This window comes from Eucalyptus grandis, chromosome 1 (assembly GCF_016545825.1).
Source record: "Eucalyptus grandis isolate ANBG69807.140 chromosome 1, ASM1654582v1, whole genome shotgun sequence".
In the NCBI taxonomy this organism is placed as follows: domain Eukaryota; kingdom Viridiplantae; phylum Streptophyta; class Magnoliopsida; order Myrtales; family Myrtaceae; genus Eucalyptus; species Eucalyptus grandis.
This window is the reverse complement of record NC_052612.1, coordinates 37,258,236-37,271,350: the sequence shown is the minus strand read 5'-3', so window position 1 is coordinate 37,271,350 and position 13,115 is coordinate 37,258,236. Positions and strand designations below refer to the sequence as shown.

At 41.1% G+C, this 13,115-nt stretch overlaps 3 protein-coding genes across 3 annotated transcripts; 1 reads left to right on the top strand and 2 right to left on the bottom strand.

Annotated features, from left to right (window-relative positions):
• Nucleotides 1-533: 533 nt before the first annotated feature.
• On the bottom strand, nucleotides 534-4,097 carry LOC104440986 (dnaJ homolog subfamily B member 1). Its single transcript, XM_010053966.3, has 3 exons — nucleotides 3,768-4,097; nucleotides 2,981-3,402; nucleotides 534-1,203 (listed from the first exon to the last, which is right to left on the bottom strand). The coding sequence occupies exons 1-3, from the start codon at nucleotides 3,861-3,863 to the stop codon at nucleotides 738-740; spliced, it is 984 nt and encodes a 327-aa protein (XP_010052268.2). The 5' UTR covers nucleotides 3,864-4,097; the 3' UTR covers nucleotides 534-737.
• A 3,872-nt stretch (nucleotides 4,098-7,969) lies between these two features.
• On the top strand, nucleotides 7,970-8,563 carry LOC104456912 (protein DMP7). The gene has a single exon (XM_010071817.3). It carries the CDS (start codon nucleotides 7,970-7,972, stop codon nucleotides 8,561-8,563), a length of 594 nt encoding a protein of 197 aa, XP_010070119.1.
• Nucleotides 8,564-9,361: 798 nt separating this feature from the next.
• Nucleotides 9,362-12,882, bottom strand: LOC104440975 (dnaJ protein homolog 1). The gene is made up of 3 exons (XM_010053955.3): nucleotides 12,429-12,882; nucleotides 11,676-12,136; nucleotides 9,362-10,139 (listed from the first exon to the last, which is right to left on the bottom strand). Exons 1-3 carry the CDS (start codon nucleotides 12,591-12,593, stop codon nucleotides 9,701-9,703), a joined length of 1,065 nt encoding a protein of 354 aa, XP_010052257.1. The 5' UTR covers nucleotides 12,594-12,882; the 3' UTR covers nucleotides 9,362-9,700.
• Nucleotides 12,883-13,115: the final 233 nt, after the last annotated feature.

Sequence of the window (13,115 nt, the reverse complement as noted above, 5' to 3'; positions counted from 1 at the left end):
GATGAACTTTTTTCATAAATAAGAGACCCTCTCTCTCATTTGTATTTTCTATTTCATTTGAGCAATAGAGGCATTTTAGAGCATCTCTCTCTACTTTCTATCTCTAAGACTTGAGTATGAGAATGAGAGCAAGGCTTACTGCCAAACAAAGCGATTCCGGGTTTAAGTGTCACACGGGTCATGATCAAAAGAATCGTCCGGTGTCATGAGGACATTCTTCCAATTGATAATGAAAATGCATCTCAATTGTTATTGTAAGAAAAATATCCGACTAATCAAGTTGCGCTCACAACATGACATATTCAGTTCGTGTCATGTAACCATTTACCAGTGTCGATCTTCATTCCTCAAATTTTGATTTAGCCTACACATCTCTTTTAGCTAAACACGAAGACTAACACGAATGAAAGGAACATGACAGCCTCACTATCACCGTTTCGTCTTGGCATCAGTGATTAAGTTATATAAAATAAGTCATGCATAGATACGTGGTACATTATTACATACATACAAGCAGCAGCATCAACCTTGTCTGCTTGAATCTACAGATATTGCCTCTTAGACACAACCGAAACTATCATTTTCCATAAACCTGTCTGTAACTCTTGATTAGGACTGCAACCTAAGTATACCAATAAACTAAACCCCAAATTGCTGCCAAAAAAAAAAAAAAAAAAAAACATCAGGTGCGATTTCTCTGACCTTGCAATACCAAGCACCTTGACCTGATATTCAAATTAGCTCCGTTGGACATCAACTACTTCTCGAGCCCCTAAAAGTTTCTTGATTCCAGCCTTCTGATCCGAGGTCAGCCTCTTTAGAAACTTGATGTTGAACTTGATCCTCAAGTTACCCTTCTTTGTTAGGTCCTTCTGGAGAGGCATCCCCTCCCTCGGAACCACCTCCTCATAGTTTGGATGGATCACACTGTTGATTGGGATGGTCAAATTCCTGCCATCTAAGGTTGTGAGATAGACTGTGAGGCCTGTTAAGCCCTCGACCATGGATATATGTTTCGTGACAATCAAGTCGTTTCCATCTCGAGTGAACACATTGTGAGGCTTTTCGTCAATTATGAAGACAAGATCGGCCGGTATGACGTTTGGTTGCTTATTACCTTTCTCAGGGAAGGTAATTTTGGTTCCAGTCTTCCAGCCTGGCTTTATGTCAATGGTTAAGATCTCCTCTACCTGCATAGTTCTTCTGCATCAATCCATAACATGCAAAAGTCAGAAGGATGGGTTAGAAAAAAAGCACCGAGGCAAAGTGGACCGCCTAAGTTCAAGACCTTCACAGAATGAAAGGCCACCCTGAAAAAATCATTATACGGGGTTCTCATAAACTTCACACGTTTCCAACATCACAACATGATCTGCATTTAAAAACCTCAGAAGAAATTAATTTTTGAAAGCAAGAGTACTCATGCAACAACGCCTATTCGAAGCTGAACGTGTCGCATAAATCTTTCCATATAGACTCAACACGTGATGTGATACTCTTGCAAGTTTAGATCATGGTCCCAGTTACTCTAACATGGAGTATAAGCCTCTAGCAGAGGAAACAAGACAGCAATACTTTCTTGCAAACATTCCCAAAGAAATCCTCCTGCAGAGCATGCACAAATCTTGTCGGTAACTCCCCTCGCACAAATTCCGATTTATTCGGGATACACAAATTCCGATTTATTCGGGATATGCAAATATATCGAAACAATCAACAAAGGCAAATTTTCTTGTTTGCGAATAACGTGCCATATTTGCATCATATAATTGCAGAAAATACTGGAGAATTATCAAAAAAAAAAAATTAAATCCATTACAATTGTATCAATTCAGTTCATCTGGCCAAATTTAGCCTTTGGCACTAATGTGGACAATATTTTAATATTCTTTTCTTTTCTTTCTTCCTCTTTTTTTTTCTCCCTTCTTCATCCTTTTTCCTTTGGCCAATTTGGCGATTGGCCCAACGACGGCAAGCTCGACTCAATCCGGCGACCGGCTTGAGGAAAGAGGAAAGAGGAAGAAGGAAAAAGAAAAGAATAAATAAATAATTCAAAAATATATATTATTAAATAATTGTCTATGTCAATCGGCCCAATAGCTAGTCCCCACTAGCCAAATTTGGCCGGTTTTTCTAAATTGATATAATTACAAAATGTTTATGACTCAATTGGCCAATAATAAGTTTATGATTAAATTAGCACAATTACAATAGATTTATGATTTTTTTTTTTGGTAACTTTTCTTAGAAAATACAGCTATCCCTATAGAAAGTTAGGAGTGGCAATAAGAACATGCCGTTTTATTCTTTTCACGAATATGTTCATTCGTAAGGGCATGGACTATCTCTCGCTACTGACGCCTATTTAACTAGTTCTCAACTATATGGAATCATATTGGCCGCATTTCCAATACCAATCCACAGCAGAAAGTTCATCGACAACTAGAGATTGCGGCTCCATGCCAAATGATGACCGGTAAACACCGAAACCTACACGTCCAGTCTACATATCCATGGCAAAGCGCTTAACTAGTAAATACAACTCTGTGCAGTGGCATAGAAAACATGAACTATCTACAGAAGGCGCATAAACCAATTACAGTAATATTTCATTTGTGGGTTGCACCAAGCTGCATTGTCTCAGCTAGGAAGAAGGAAAAAGTAGGCTAACCAAGGACACAACCACAGAAATTTGAGGTACCTCAAGGGCATGAGGCTAACAAGGGCACTGGCACAAAATTGTGTCCGTTATCGATGCTTTTCTTATTGAACCCGTTGTCTAGTTCTTAGTTCTATCCGAAAAGACGAACGAGCAGCACTAGACATTTGATGCATTCCTAAAATCGTTTCCATCTTTCAGTTATATTCTCTCACCCAATGCTGACCCAAAAGTCGTATAATTTCTGATGAACAAAGAAAAATACAGTATTTGACAAACCAACAAGTAATTTCTTGAAATGAGATAGCCTCTCCGACTTACCCGCTCGTGTCAGCAATCTCCCTGGAGATCTTCATCTTCTTGGTAGTCCCTCTATAGAGGTCTTCTAGACTGCCGGGCAACCTGTTCTGAACAGGAGGAGCTTTCCTGGGAGCTGCTTGTTGGAATAAGGAGATGAAGATATCGTCCCCAGGAGAAATACTGTAGGACCTTGACCCTCTAATTTGACCCCCGCTGCCGCCAGCCATCCCTCTCATGCCGCCGAGGGAGTTCACAAACTCAAAATACTCAACAAGATCGTCCACGTTTTGGGGGTTGAACAACGTTGGCTCCTCTCCTGTCGAGAAATGGGTAGCACCGCCAGGGGCACTGGCATTAGGTGGCGGCACTCGACCCTTTAGACCCTTTAAACCCTCCTCGCCATACTGATCATACACTGCTCTCTTCAAGGGGTCACTGAGGACCTACAAGCAATTCAATTGAAACAACACTACCATTCATCACGAGCTCAGAACGGTCATTAACGTGCAAAAGCATCAAAAGCAACGACACCAATTGTCTAGATGCATGAATTATACCGTCAGATTTTCAATCTAGAACGAAATTCGCTTAGAGAGAAACTTCAAATTCCAACTTCAATCAATCCCAACAGAGAAGCATACAAGATTAACTTCAAATCAGTATCATCCAAAAACATCAGAGCTCTCGACTAATGCCGACAAAAATAAAAAAGAATCTACCAATCAGATAGGGGGAAAAAGAACTTGCTGGAAACGAAACAAGTCAAAAAAACAAGAACGGCGATTATTGCAAGAATAACGGTTGTCACCTCATAAGCCTCGGAGATCTTTCTGTAGGCCTTCTTCAAGTGGTCGTCTTTGACGCTCCTATCCACCCCCAACATTTTGTAATAATCCATCCCCATCTTTCTAACCCACCAATCCCCTTGTCTTGAAGTTGAGGACTATACCAGGGGGTTCTTATATCCAAACAATCTGTGAAAGCTAGCTTGGCAAAAACGAAAAGAGAGAGAAAAATGAAAGAAAGAAAGTGCTAAAAGGTGATCCATTTTTGGGAAGTCCTTGAACAGACTAGCCTACACATGCTTAGGGAGGAAGTATGCTTACCAAGGAGAGAGTTGGCAGAAATAATTTGCCAAGTCGGGAACAAAGAAATGCAACAGGCAGGAGCAAGGGAAGTCGGTTAATATTTGCTGTGGGAATCTTGAAGTCATTAAGGAACTTCCAGCAGTAACATACAAAAAGACAACTTGCAAGTTGAAATTTCAAGTCTACAAATACACCTCAAGTAGTCAACCTATAGTCTACATCAACTTGAAACTAAGGGTGAATTTGGTGACATTTTTGTACCTGATAATAATTTTTGCTCAAAATATTTTTGTTCCCACCATCTAGCGTCGTCAATTAAGTTCCAGCATTGTGTCATGCCCATTTAAAGACAGTGCCTTCCCCATGTTGTTTGCATCATTCAGCGTCGTCGATTAGGTTCTGGCATTGTGTCCTCATACCCACCTAGGAGCAGTGCTCTCCCAATATTGTTTCCATCGGTCAGCATCGTTGATTAGATTCTAACTTTATGTTCACTAATCTACCTAGTCATAATTGACTCTCAATAGCATGTTGGAGTTGAGCCATTGATTAATTCTGGTGAAGTCTAAATTCGATATTGTTGATTCTAGATTCGTATTGAATGATTTCATTGGAATCAAAATATATGTATATGTGTCATTGCATTTGACCTTTCTGTCCAAAACTAGCCCAAAACCTAACTCTTTTTAAATAAAAACCAAAGATAATAGTTAGTAAAGATATTTTGTTGTGAGATCCAAAACCGGCGAAACACATCTTGAGAAAGAAGACAAGGACAAGGAGGACTAGTTGTCAGTTCTTTTTGTTCTTTCGGAGATTTTGATAGTTTTGTACTTCGCTTGTTGTCACGATTTTCCGATGGTAGAAATATTGCAATGGGTTGTATTCGTTCATTAACGGATAAAATAATTAGACTTTCCTCAGATAAATCTTGTTCCCATGAATTTTTGGATTGCCAATTCTCTTAGTTCTTCTTGGGGACTTGTCTGGTGGTTCCGTCTGATTGCTGGATCGTCGAAGTTGAAATGTTGGGTGCGTTAGTCGATTCAGATGAGTCGATGGCTTACTTCCCTTGGCGTCCATGAGTCTTACTTGGAAAGAAAGGCATGTTTTGTTTCAAAAAACAAAGGCCGACTTATGTTTGAATGTATAACATTTGACGTTGTTACTCCGTTCACCTTCCGCAATACTTTGCCAGCGGATCATCCGAAGCAGAGTTCTCTGATAATTTTCTTTCGGGGTTGGATGGAACCAATGATTCTAGATATTGACCTTGCATCATGTGATTTTGGGATAAATCCAGTGATTCTCCCTGAGATGTTCTCTCTTCAACTGTAGTAACCTTATCATCTTTCCCTGATGTTTTTTCATCTTTTGCCTATCTTGTAGAATGTTAAAGTCTTCCGGTTCGAACAATCCGTGCTTTAGTTGAAAAATATCTCTAGGAGTTCAGTGAGTGCAGAGTGTAGATTGGCAAGTGACATAAATCCCTTTATATTGCGCAACGCCCATTATGCTTGATTCTTGAAGACACGTCCTCCGATCTCATAATAGGTGCTCCATAGCCCTTTTTTTATTAGTTAATTCTTTTAATGAGATATAACGACATAGAGTAAGCTAGATTGTATAAGAGTAGCTAGTACATGCTTACCAATTTTGCTGACTGCACATGCAAGTCTGGAACAACTTTAGCGTTCAAATCATCCTGTACTTCAGAGAAATTGATGGATCCTATACATAAGCTATCTTATGTTTTCCCTGATATTTTAGAGTCTATGAGCGAATAAAACATATCCTAATCAGCAGTTTGGTTAGTCGACTCTCGATTGCTTATGTTTACTTTAGTGGTGAATGGTTATCGTAGGATTGATTGTGGGAAGGCAGTGAAAATGTTGTGCCTAGTTGAATTATTCATATTTCGCTAGGAAGGCCTCCTTTAAAATTTTCTTGTCAAGTTCTGAAAAGTGAAAAGGCAGATAGAATATCATGTGGTGATGGTGCTCATGCTACCAATTTGCTTTGATTAAATTTCGATTCTTATAGACCGTACTGGTGACAACCAAAGCAAGCATTCGTGCGATGCCTTAGTATTGATGGAGGTAGTACCAAGATAGAGATGCACGGATGAACCTATGAGGCACGCCACCTTAGTGTCTAAATCAACGTCAATTGTTGATGAAAGTCCTGACATCATGAATGTCATGTTAAATTTTACTTATTAAATGACAGAGTAATCATGTTCTGGAGAAACCATTTATTAGAGAATTATCTTGGCTAGGCTACCGAGCAAAAGATCCGGTTGCAAATTAGAAAATTTCTGCCTCTTTACTTTCCTTCGGCCAATTCATTATGTATACTAAGTAAATCATGCGATAAAATGGACAATTATTCCCGAGGCTAGCATGGTATGAAGTTAAAGTACTTGTCAGAGTGGCTTCCTTGAAGGTTTAATGGCAGTGTTGATACCCCCTTGCGTGGAAGCATCAGTTTTTCACAAAATGGGGATTGTTGAAGATGATAATAACTCGTCTTGTGAGTAATGGGCAGAAATAGTAATTAAATGTCTTATTATCTATGGTGAGCCAGTGATATCATCCTAGTACCAGAACATTTTCACCTTTTCCTGAACGTACTTTTTCATTCTTTCTCATAAAACTAAACTCTGCTTCGAGTAACACTGATCACTCTCATAGGGGAAGATGAACATTGAAAGGGCTGAAAGAGTGGTGACGGGATGTCAATGTTGATTTTTTGAACAAAAGAAAACGAAAATGCTCTTACAAGGACTTGCTCCTGATTCAGGCCCAGAAGTAAAAGTTAGATGGGAACTAAAAGAATTTTGACCCTAGAAAAAGTGAAGGCTTGGACGTTCAGCTTGGGGTTGGGCTGGTAGTTGGTCCTTTGCCAGTCTCTCTAGTGCTGCATTACCTCGATTCCCCCACTAAAATGTTGAGGCCATTGTCCAAGAGAACATTGGACATGATGATTTTGATTTTGATTTTGAATGCTCTGCCCATCACACGACAGGTGACCATTTTGGAAAAGGACACTTATGTCCGATAAACATTGGAGTGGACTATGATTGCTTTCCTGTAACTCAGTTACATGACTGTCCTTGTGTCGTTGTAAACTATCATCCCGCTGAAGTCATTACTACAGCTTTTGTATTGCTAAGTGAGATTAAATCATCCTGTTGCTCTGAGAGAATGTCCAGAAAGAGTAGTGTTAAACTAGTCAAATCAGAAGTAATGAAAATCAGTCTTATGGGATTTCAGTATAAAGTACTTTAGTAGATTTGCATGTGCTAGTGCTAATGACTTCCTTACTAAAGTTGCCCTGCAGCTTAATCTCATCCAGGACAATTTGGGGACCGATGCGCAGATGATATCGTTTGATGGTAGTGGGTTGTTATTTCTCAGAGAAGCTTGCATCCGGACGTTGCCCAGATGAAGTTCCTTAAAAAGGCTAATGTATCAAATTTTTGGCATAATAACTTGAGTTATCGAGTGGCCTAGCCTATGCTCATGTGCTGCTCTATCCCTTTGTTAACAACTACTCTATTTCTTTGTTAAATGGAAACAGAAAGATCGAGCCCTGAGATAGACTACTCAAGCATATTATCTATCGGCCGCTAAAGATGGGTCAGGTTCCATTCAATTTAATCAATTATCATGCCTATCAATTTTGTCACCTCAGTCTTATCCTGTTCCAGTGTGAGTCTTTGCCGAAGTAATTTTCCTTTCCCCTTTACGCACAAGAAAGAGACTGGTGAACTCATCCCATCATGTCACGTTCATCAAATTGTTAAGAGCTTTTGTGCGTCGCATACATCATATATGATGCTTTTCTACATCTATAAATAGTTCTTCGAATTTTTGACTATTCACATACACTGGACTGAAAAATTATACCTAGGCCAACCATGCCAGAAGGCCAAGATCATTTGCTACCCGTCCAAAAAGAACCAAAAACCCGGAGCCAGAAGACCTTGAGGAAAACCCTGAAAGGCACAGCAACTCTCTCCAATCTCCTTCCCACGGGCACGACCTTCGTCTTTTCGCTTCTCTCTCCTGTTTTCACTAACAAAGGCCAATGCACCAGCTTTCTCACCCACATCCTCACCATATGCCTTCTTGCAGTCTGTGCGACTGCATGTTCCCTTTTATGCTTCACTGACAGTGTCCGGGACGCAAAAGGCAAGGTCCGGTATGGATTCGCCACAACTAAGGGGCTGTGGGTGATTGCTGCGTCATTGAAGCTCTCACAAGCTGATGCAGATAAATATAAGTTGAAGGCGATCGACTATTGGCACGCATTCATGTCGGCGCTGGTCTTTATGGCCGTCGCGTTTTTTGATCAGAATGTGATCAAGTGCTTCTTCCCAGTGGAGTCGGAGCTGGCCAAGGGGCTCCTGGAGGCGGTGCCTTTGGCAGTCGGAGGTGTTTGTTCCATCTTCTTTTTGCTGTGTCCAACTACACGCCATGGAATTGGCTTTCCTCTTTCACGTGAGAAGTAGAAGCAGCAACAATAAGTGCCTGATGCCTCACATCGTGTGCATGTATCGTTACCTTACTCTCTGCTTCATTTGTGATCTATGTGTATCTGTATCTCGAAATGCGCGTGTATCGCTTCATATAATTTGATGCCCCTCTTTATACGAACAATGCAATGCAGCAGCGGAAAAATGAAGTTGGAGGGTGTACTTAGCAACAACTGAGTCACCAAATCTAATCTTCATTGATTCTCCGTTTGGTAATTTTACGGTGACAGAAATAATCGTACGGGTTGAAATTTGGCTGCGTAGAAATAGTGTGTCCTGGTCGTCCTTTCAATCTCGCTTATATGTCTAGTCACATTTTGATAGATTAAGCATAACAGAAGCTTGATCTGCAACTTGACCATACTTGCAGTGTAAACTCGTCCATAGCCAATTCCATCACTTACGCTCAACCAAACTCCTCAAACTTGGACTGAGGTTTGAATTACCGCAGAGATAGTGAGCAAGCAATGAAGTTTGCCGCTGTTCACTCATCGAATAAGAAAAGCGAGCAAGGCAAAGAAGCCTTCGCTTTTCTTGCAATTCTCGTCGTTGCCAACAAACATCAAGGGGGATTGAAGGATCTCGCAGCTCCCTATCTTCTTTGTCCAAGCTAAGTTCTGGACAGTCCCTTCAATCGGTAACCAAAATCCACACATAACATATTCATATCCGGTAACCATTTCCCACGGTCCCTCTTCATTCCATAAACTTTGACTCAGACCAGCACATCTCTTTTTGCTAAATGCAAGGACTAATACGGTTACAAGGAACATGTAAAGCCTCACTATCAGCAGATTGTGCCGGTATCAACAATTTAAGTAAAACATAATTTCTAATACATTGTTACATACATACAGGTAACAACATCAATCGACCGGACAGTAATCTGCTTGAATCTGCGGATACCGCCTCTAAAACACAACCGAGACTATTATTTTTATGTTTAAAGAACCTGTAACTCTCAATTAAGATTGTAATTCAAGTATAACAATAAACTAAACCCCAAATTAATGCCAGAAAGAACATCCCATATAATTTCGTTGACTTGCAAAACCAAGCAACTTGACCTAATATTCACATTAGCTCGTTTGGACTCCCATCAACTACATCTTCTCAAGCACCCAAAAGTTTCTTGATTCCAGCCTTCTGCTCCGATGTCAGCCTCGTTGGAAACTTGATGTTGAACTTCATCCTCAAGTTACCCTTCTTTGTTGGGTCCTTCTGGTGAGGCATCCCCTCCCTCGGAACTACCTCTTCATAGTTTGGATGGATCACATTGCTGATAGGGATGGTCAAACTCCTGCCATCTAACGTTGTGAGATGGACCGTGAGACCTGTTAAGGCCTCGGCCAGGGATATGGTTTTTGTGATGATCAAGTCGTTTCCATCGCGGGTGAACACACTGTGAGGCTTCTCATCAATTATGAAGACAAGATCGGCTGGTATGACATTTGGCTGCTCATTGCCTTTCTCAGGGAAGGTAATTTTGGTTCCCTTTTTCCAACCCGGCTTTATATCAATGGTTAAGATCTCCTCTACCTGCATAGTTCTTCTGCATCAATCCATAATATGCAGAAGTCAGAAGGATACATCATGGCCAAAAAAAGAAAAAAAGGCAGCAAGGTAATGTAAATCACCCAAAATGAAAGTGATTGCCTAAGTTCAAGAGTGTGAAGGCCATATCCCTATAAAATCATCATACAAGAAGCTCATAAACCTCACAAAATTCCAATATCACATGGTTCACATTTAAAAACCTAAGAGGGTGCAGGAGTAGTTATGCAATGACCCTATTCAGAGCTGAACATGCACCATCTAATCTCAGGATATCCATAGACTCAAATGTGATACTCTTTCATAAGCATAGCATAGATCAAAAGTTGATATGTTGCCAGCTTTCAGAATTCGTTGCCCCAGTTAATCAAACATGGAGCGTAAGAATTCAGCTGAGGAAAAAAGACAGCAATAGTTTCTTTCAAACATTCCCGACAAATCCTCATGCATCTGCATGCACAAAAGATTGTCTATCATGAATATGCCAGTAACCAAACAACCATCAGTAATTCCTCCCGCACAAACTCTGCCTTATTCAGGGTATGCAATTATATTGACACTAACAGATGCTTTTCCGCGAATAACGTGCCAAATTTGCATCATATAATTGCAGAAAATGCAGACATTCCTGCAAAGAGTTGAGAGTGGCAATGCAAGAACATGGCACTCAGCAATTGCTGTATATATTCCAAAAGACAGGATGTCTTTCGCTGCACACCCATTTAACTACTCAACTATATGGCATCATATTGGCAGCAAGTTCAATACTAATCCATAAAAGAAAGTTCATTGGACAACAAGAGATTGCGGCTCCATTCTAGAATGATGACCAATAATCATTGAAACCCACACGTCCACACTGCATATCCATGGCAAAGCACCTGTAGGAAATTTATTTACCGGTATTTTACCTTGTAAATACAACTCTGTACAGTGGCATAGACAACACGGACTATCTACAGAAGGTGCATAAACCAATTACAGTGATATTTCAAATTATATTAATATTACAGCTTTTAGCCAAAAACTTCTTCATGATGTCACTGAAGACAAAGTGCTCCAACTCAAGGATTTACCCTGCCAAGGTTCCTAGTCACCCAATATGTAAGATAGTATTTAACAGAAACTGTTTGATGAACCCAAGCAATCATTCGTGGGTTACACCAAGCTGCATTGTCTCAGTTGTGAAGAAGGAAAAAAGTAGGCTAACCAACAAAATGATCAGCCCTGGATACAACCACGTAAATTTAGGTACCCCAAGTGCATGAGGTTAACATGGACAACGTCACGAAATTAATTGTCTCCGATATCAAATTTCCTTATTAAGCCCGTTGTCGTGTTCTTAGTTCTATCCAAAAAGACAAATGAGTAGCACTAGACAATTAATGCATTCCTAAAATAGTTTCCAGCTTTCCGTCATATTCTCTCCGCCGACACTGAACAAAAACTCGTGGATTTCTCGTGAACAAAGAAATATACATTTTTGACAAACTAACAAGTAATTTCTTTAAATGAGATAGCCTCTCAGACTTACCCACTCATGTCAGCAATCTCCCTGGAAATCTTCATCTTCTTGGTAGTCCCTTTATAGAGATCCTCTAGACTACAGGGCAACCTGTTCTCAATAGGAGAAGCTTTCCTGGGAGCTACTTGGTGCATCGACCCTCCTCCTTCTCCAAAGGAGCCAAAGAAATCATCCCCAAAAATACTACTTGAGAACCTCGACCCTCTCATTCCACCACCGCTGCCACCACCCATCCCTCCCATGCCGCTACCCATCCCTCCCATGCCGCCAAAGGGGCCTGAGTACCCAAAAAACTCAGCGAAGATGTCGTCCGCGTTCCGGGGGTTGAACCGGAACGACATAGGCCCCTCTCCTGTTGAGAAGTAGGTAGCGCCGCCAGGGCCACCCGCATCAGGTGGCGGCACTTGACCCTTCAGACCCTCCTCGCCATACTGATCATACACTGCTCTCTTCTGTGGGTCACTGAGGACCTACAAGCAATTCAATTGAAACAACACCATCATTCATCACAAGCTCAGAAGCGTCATTGATTTGCAAAACCATCAAAACAACAACATCAATCATCTGGGTGCACGATCATACTGTCAAGACTTTTAATCTAGAAGGAAATTCGCATAGAGACACTTCAAATTTCCAACTTCAATCAATGCCGACAGAGAAGCAAACAAGATTAACTTCGAATCAGTCTCATGACCGAGACCGACCCAAATAAAAAAGAATCCACCAATCGAACTGGGGGCAAAAAGAGAACTTGCGGATCACCTCATAAGCCTCGGAGATCTGCTTGAACTTGGCCTCAGCTTCCTTCTTGTTGTTGGGGTTCTTGTCGGGATGCCACTTCATGGCCAGCTTCCTGTAGGCCTTCTTCAAGTCGTCGTCTTTGGCGCCCCTCTCCACCCCCAACATCTTGTAGTAATCCACCCCCATCTCTCCAAACCCAACCCAACCCAACCCACCAATCCCCCCTCGCCCTAGAAGTTAGCTCTTATGTCCAAAACAATCTGCCAAATCTGAACTGCTCCTGTTATGCCGGCGGTGGTCGTGGTCGTGGTCGTGGTCGTGGTCGTGGTGATTTTGTGCGGTGCCTGTTGCGGTGGAGCTCAGGACTTATGTCCGGTGATGAATTGAGAGAATGCAGCGGAAGCTTCCAGAACCCCCGCGCCTCCCCAATTGTCTATATCGTCACCCCGGTCTCTCAATCTCTATTGGCGACCCTGGTGCTCTGATTTCCCTTCCTTTTTACGACCTTCCCATAACTCTATTTCTCGTCCATTACTACTCACAATTCATGTCCTGATTTTGGCATCACCAGAATTTTAAATAAAGATAAGGTATCATTAGACATTAACGACAAGAAAAACATACCATACCAATTGGCGGCGCATAATATGTGGACACCAACACATTAAAATGAAAAATAGATTTGCGAAGCCCACCGTCATTTACATA

Coding starts and splice junctions, on each gene's coding strand:
- LOC104440975 (XM_010053955.3), bottom strand. CDS start 12,593: ATGGGGGTGGATTACTACAAGATGTTGGGGGTGGAGAGGGGCGCCAAA. Junction 12,137..12,428: donor AGATCTCCGAGGCTTATGAG/GTGATCCGCAAG, acceptor AATTGCTTGTAG/GTCCTCAGTGACCCACAGAA. Junction 10,140..11,675: donor GAGATTGCTGACATGAGTGG/GTAAGTCTGAGA, acceptor GGATTGATGCAG/AAGAACTATGCAGGTAGAGG.
- LOC104456912 (XM_010071817.3), top strand. CDS start 7,970: ATGCCAGAAGGCCAAGATCATTTGCTACCCGTCCAAAAAGAACCAAAA.
- LOC104440986 (XM_010053966.3), bottom strand. CDS start 3,863: ATGGGGATGGATTATTACAAAATGTTGGGGGTGGATAGGAGCGTCAAA. Junction 3,403..3,767: donor AGATCTCCGAGGCTTATGAG/GTGACAACCGTT, acceptor AATTGCTTGTAG/GTCCTCAGTGACCCCTTGAA. Junction 1,204..2,980: donor GAGATTGCTGACACGAGCGG/GTAAGTCGGAGA, acceptor GGATTGATGCAG/AAGAACTATGCAGGTAGAGG.